Source organism: Austrofundulus limnaeus, unplaced genomic scaffold (assembly GCF_001266775.1).
Source record: "Austrofundulus limnaeus strain Quisiro unplaced genomic scaffold, Austrofundulus_limnaeus-1.0 Scaffold67, whole genome shotgun sequence".
In the NCBI taxonomy this organism is placed as follows: domain Eukaryota; kingdom Metazoa; phylum Chordata; class Actinopteri; order Cyprinodontiformes; family Rivulidae; genus Austrofundulus; species Austrofundulus limnaeus.
In genome coordinates this window covers 163182-169020 of record NW_013952469.1, presented here as the reverse complement: position 1 = coordinate 169020, position 5839 = coordinate 163182, and the positions used below count along the sequence as shown (strand labels likewise).

The 5839-nt window shown below is 41.0% G+C and overlaps 1 protein-coding gene across 1 annotated transcript in view; it reads left to right on the top strand.

Annotated features, from left to right (window-relative positions):
* The window catches only part of cftr (CF transmembrane conductance regulator), a gene marked incomplete at its 3' end in the record, with an annotated part of 78751 nt that overhangs the window by 72537 nt on the left and 375 nt on the right, over positions 1-5839 (top strand). Inside the window, 3 exon segments of the mRNA XM_014010265.1 lie at positions 3614-3769; positions 3878-3967; positions 4205-4377. Coding sequence (XP_013865719.1) covers positions 3614-3769; positions 3878-3967; positions 4205-4377 — 419 coding nt within the window.

Here is a 5839-nt window from a genome sequence, read left to right as displayed (position 1 = left end):
TTCTTCTGTAACCGATGCCATCATTATGCTTTGCAACAATAAGGTTGTGAAGGTCTTGAGAGAAGTCTTCACTTTTACCTTTAGTTCAGCTGGTGTCTTGGCTTTCCATATTCATGTGTTCAATACTTTTTCCCTGTGCCATTCCACATTATTACAAATAACTTCACTTCTGGACATTTATGGTTTGATTTCTTTGTATGTATGGATCACTTGGGTTGTTACCAACATCTAGTGAAAATTTCATGTCATTAGCACCTCTAGTAATATATTTACTGAGAAAAACATTGAGGTGTTCAATACTTATTATTCCCACTGTATATGAACACCTTCCCAGCTGGCGAGGGTGCGCGCGCCTGGCACGAGTATCTACCCAAAGCGCGAGCCTGCTGCGCTATGGCAACAACTCAACTCAGCATCAGTCAGAAGACAACAAACAGAAAAAATATTTATTTTTACCGTACAGTGAGCCACCATTTGCATCCGATTTTGCTCCCTCTCTTCAGCCTTTTTTATTTATTAATTTTTTTATGTCATACGTAATGTGTCGGGTTTTTCCAGCCCGAGACCCAAAATGTTTTCAACTATGTGACAAAAATATAAAAACAGTTTACAGACTGGACTGAGGTTCTTTGATCATTTTTAGACTGATCTATTTTCTTGTCTGAGGTTAAATGATTTTCATTCCCGGGGTTCAGTTTCATGATCGTTCCAGTTTAAACAATAAAAACTCAAACTAAAAAAAAAATCTGACACCGTGTTCAGACGCTCCTTACATCCAGAAAACACAACAAAGTCATATTTCTGTAGATTCAGGTCAGATTCGTGACTTTGTGAGTTAAAACTGTTCAACTGAAAAACTTTGCGTGGCTGCTGCACATTCTCACGACAGGTGAAAAATGCGCGTAAATATACGCACACTTTCACGCAACGTTGGTTTTAATACATCCCAACGTGGGCGTAGAACCTGCTGCACGTTACTTTTTTGTGCGTATGCACCGTTTATACATGAGGCCCCTGGTCTGGGGTGGAAACTGTATGAAGTTAAAAGTGGAAAATGAAATACATGGTTAGACAGGCAATAAAATGTTTAGCATTTAGGTTTTTGTGCTCATAAAACAGTGGCTTGGAGAGAATTACAAGACCAAACATTTTAGTTAATACGATCAACTTTACGGAGCATATTGTTTTGTTCAACATGAAAAGTTTTTGAGACTGAAAAATATATATTTGAAATTGAAAATAACAGATGAAACTTTTTCAGTTTCTAATATTTTTTCTTCAGTTTGAAACATGTCTGAGCAGACCCGGAAAACTCTGCTGTCTGACTGTTAACAATGTCTGGGGCGACCATCAACTAGAGCCTGGATCTCCATGCCGCAGATCAAATGCCCCTCCTTTGTCAAAGCGAGCCGGGCCGACCGTTTGAGCTCCGTGTCCTGGGGGAGGAGCCAAACCCACTAAGCCTGAATGCACACAGGCATATAAATGATTGATAAGTGCCTTCCAACCTGCTAGGAGGTATAGGGGGAACAGTCTGCAGACAGTTTGGAACTGAAAACCTCTAATAACAGCCATTTAATGGACTGACAACATTCGATTTGAAGGGGCTGGGTGGCTCCTGAAGGCAACAGCTTGTCCAGACCATGTTGAGCATTCAATCATGATTTTGCATCGCCTGGCTTTTGGAAAAACAAATGTTGAAACTGAAAAGGCTTTGTTTGAAACTTTTCCAGTTTCTAATATTTTTTTCAGATTCAAAGAATTTTTTTTCAGTTTCAAAGATTTTTTTTTTCAATTCCGAAAACTTCGTATTTTGAACAAAACTTATGGCTCCAATTTAGCTCCATACATCCTGTGCTAAAACTAAATGAGTTATAACCATTTGGGTCAAAACTAAAAACTAACGTGTGATGTTGTGATGCAATATTTCCTTGCACATTCACCAGTTTGTCAGGACTTAAACACCACTTGTTGTTGATGGTGTGATTTAGTGATAACATATAGAGTCTGTGAGAACCATCCAGCTGCATGATTTAAAGTCTAAACCAGAGCCGGCTCTTGGCATGGGCGAACTAGGCAGTCGCCTAGAGCGCCATCTGCTGGAGGGGACGCCAAACTGCAGAAGAAAAAAATGAAATTATTTGTAATCCCTGGTTGTAACTCTGCTCAGCGCCCCTTTCAATAAGCTTTGCCTTAAAAAATATAATGAAGTATTACAGGAAAATTAAACTATTCTACCCATAAAACATCCCCCCCCCCCACCAATGCAGCAACCACCCCACCCTCTCTCTCATTTGATTAACGTTGCACTGACTCGTCCTGCTCCGACACTCTGACGGGGGAGGGGCTAGTAGTGTCTCTCAGGTAGTGGTTCGTGTTGACAAACTCATTAACAAGTCTTTATTTTGTTGTCCCATACATGTCAACCTCTTCAGACGTTAAACTGTATAAAAAGCCTCAAAAATCCATAAATTTTGCTAAAAAGAAATCCATACAGCTCACACCCGGGGGTGGGGTGTCAGCCTCGCTGAGGACGTGAAAGCGCCCACTGCGAAGCAGGAGGAAAGGAGAGCGGAAAAAGTTAAAAACTTATTTCTACCGGCAGAACAGGTTGGAAGATGGCTGTTTAATGTTATTTTTTTTTTTTTTTTACAAAAATAATCCTACAGGCTATGACGTTAGATAAATTTGAAAATGAGGTTTTTAAAATATCCGTAAGACTTGAAAAAATCCATGAGATTGCTCTATATGTCTGTATACCTGCAAAATGGCATAAAATCCTTATGACTTACTGACAATCCGTACAAGCTGACATGTATGTTGTTATTTATTTGCTTTCTGGGAAAGCAAATAAATCTAAGTTTACCATAGTACCTTACACTGTCAAACTTGTTTTTAGGGGTTCAAATTGGGGTGGGTGGGACATAGTTCAGGGGGTGGGGGGTGGTTTGCGCTTCAACTCGCCTAGGGCACAAAAATGGCTAGAGCCAGCACTGGTCTAAACTATGGTTTAGCTACTTTTGTTAGAAGTTTATACCAATTTGTTTCAGTATTGCTTATTTTGTCATTTGTTCCCTTCTGAACTCATCTAAATCCTTTAACTCTTTTATCTTTCTAGTCTAGCCTGACACTCTTTCTTTGCTCTGATCCAAATGTTTTCATTTTGTGTCCAAGTTGCTATGGCCTTGTCTCATGGGCAATGTTTCCTTTCTTTTTGGTTAAATATTCATTTATGTATACATTTGTTGCCTTCAGCTTTTTTTTGCTTGCGTTATCAAATTATTTCTTAACTTCCTGCTAATGAACCTGATAATAGACTATTTGAATTTTTCTGATTTACCAGGCGAGGTGTAACAGATGGAAATGTCCTCATGTTTGATGTCAGTGTCTTTATTTAGTAAAAAGTCACCACTTGATGTTCCAGAGTCAGTCCTTCTGTTGTCTCTCGGTTTGCTATAACTCTTGCTCAGGTCTGGTGTTTAGTTTCCATTCTAGTAATTTGAAAATCATCTCTTCTTGTATATCATTGCAGATCATTCACTTTTTGCTTCAGCTATTGATTTTTTTTTTTTGGGGTCAAAACGAGCCTCCTGTTGTGTGTTTGTGTGTGTAGGTGGGTTTGTTGGGTCGAACAGGCTCAGGTAAAAGCACCCTGCTGTCAGCTCTGCTGCGCCTGGCTTCCACTGATGGAGAAATGTTTATTGATGGAGTTTCATCCAGCTCCATTCCTCTGCAGATGTGGAGGAAGGCCTTCGGGGTGGTGCCGCAGGTACTCCTCGGAAAAAACAACAAGAGTCTAAAAAAAAAGACCTGATTTCCCGGTTTTCATTTTTAAAGTGTGTAAGTCAGCTGACGAGGAGTCTTGTTCATTTCACAGAAAGTATTTATCCTGACTGGATCTTTCCGGATGAATCTGGACCCATACGGACGTTACAGCGATGAGGAGCTGTGGAGGGTGGCTGAGGAGGTGACTTCTCGTGTTCTTAGTAATAATGATGTGTCGTAATATTCACATTTAAATATCTGTGCTGGAGTGACTGAAGGCAGACTTTCAGCACACTCACTCCTGCACTTTTTTCAACTATTTTATGATGTGAAAAGTAATGAACATGAGATCAAAGGTTTTATTTCCACTGCAGGAGGTGTGAGAGGTGTGCACAGCCCCGTGCAGTTGTAGTAAATATATTTTCTCCTGTCACTGCAGGTTGGGTTGAAGTCAGTCATCGAGCAGTTTCCAGATAAGCTGGACTTTCAGCTTGAAGACGGCGGCAGCGTTCTGAGTAACGGACACAAGCAGCTCATGTGTCTGGCTCGCTCCATCCTCAGCAAGGCTCGGATCCTGCTTCTGGACGAGCCTTCTGCTTACCTCGACCCCATGTCAGTATCACCACCGACACACACAAGCTTCAGTTCAAAGAGAAATTATTCTGTTTTCATTAACACACAATCAGCAGTTTGGCCTCAAAGATGCAGGTGTAGTTGGAGAAGGTGGTGTGTGGAGAGATGATTTGATTTAAATCCATCATAAATGTCATTATATCCCACATGCTGAACCTTAACAACACAGCATGTCCTGAAGACTGTTCGTCTGCAACACTGACCCAAACTTACTCATGGACAATGAAAGTTTAGCCAAGAAGAAGAACAAAACATCTGTGGTTTCACTGGATGCAGGTCTTTGATCTCATGAAATGATTATATTTATTTCATGTCCTCAAAGGTTTTGGACTCAGTGCTAACTTTATTACATCTGTAAAGGTGTTTTATCAGACACCTAAAGTATTTGTACTTATAAAATGTCACTTCTTTTCACAAGCAGAGGCAGTTCACAAAGACTGCTGCATCAAAGCTTTCAGACTGAGACAAAGTAACAAAGTCTCACGATATGCTGATGACACTCTGATGTCCCTGATGTCTGATCCCTGTGCTCCTGATGCTTTACAGGCCCATGTACCCACATCACCTCCACCTTACAGGTTCTTTATAAAACCTGTTTTATTCAGATCCTGCTTATCTTGTTTTAGCCAGCTTTTTGTTCCAATTATCCGCCATTTAAAACAGGACAGTCTCCCATTTCTGTGTGCAGTACACCGATTTAAAAAAGAGCAAATTAACACATCTGTAGGTTTTTTTTTTGCAACCCTTTTCAGAAGCTAACCTATGACCTGGCTTTAAAAAAAGAAGAAAAAAAGAAGCTAACCTAATACAGTCAAAGGTTTTCTCTTGCTAGTTTTTCCAATGCGGGTGCAACTTTTCCACTAACCAGGTCCAACCCTGCTTAGCTTCTGAGATCAGACAAGAGCTGCCATGTTCAGGGTGGTAATGTGTTACAACCCTTTCAGATTGTATCTACAGTTTATTACTGACATCTGTAGGCAAGCTGACCCGTGCACTTATTCTTTCTGTAATGTGACAAATAATCTAAATTATCTTTGCTTACTGTAAAAACTGTGGAGCAATGCCGGCCTCGGTTCTCTGATCCGATACTTGTGATCAGCTCGGCACATCCTTAACTTCCGCTGTTGTGAGTGATATCAGTGTGAACCCTGGTGAGTTACTGGTGGCTGTGCGCTGACACACAGTGCGCTGACACACAGCTGCCTCCTGAAACATATCGGAAGTTTGTGTATTTGTTTTGGTCCTGTGGGGACCTGGGCCAGAGGGTCAGGGTGACGCACAGACCGTGGAAGTCCACCATGTGTGGCATTCCTGTCACTGCATGTGGTGACAATCTGGACTGCTTACAGTAAATTTGATCTACTGTGTGTGTGTGTGTGTGTGTGTGTGTGTGTGTGTGTGTGTGTGTGTGTGTGTGTGTGTGTGTGTGTGTGTGTGTGTG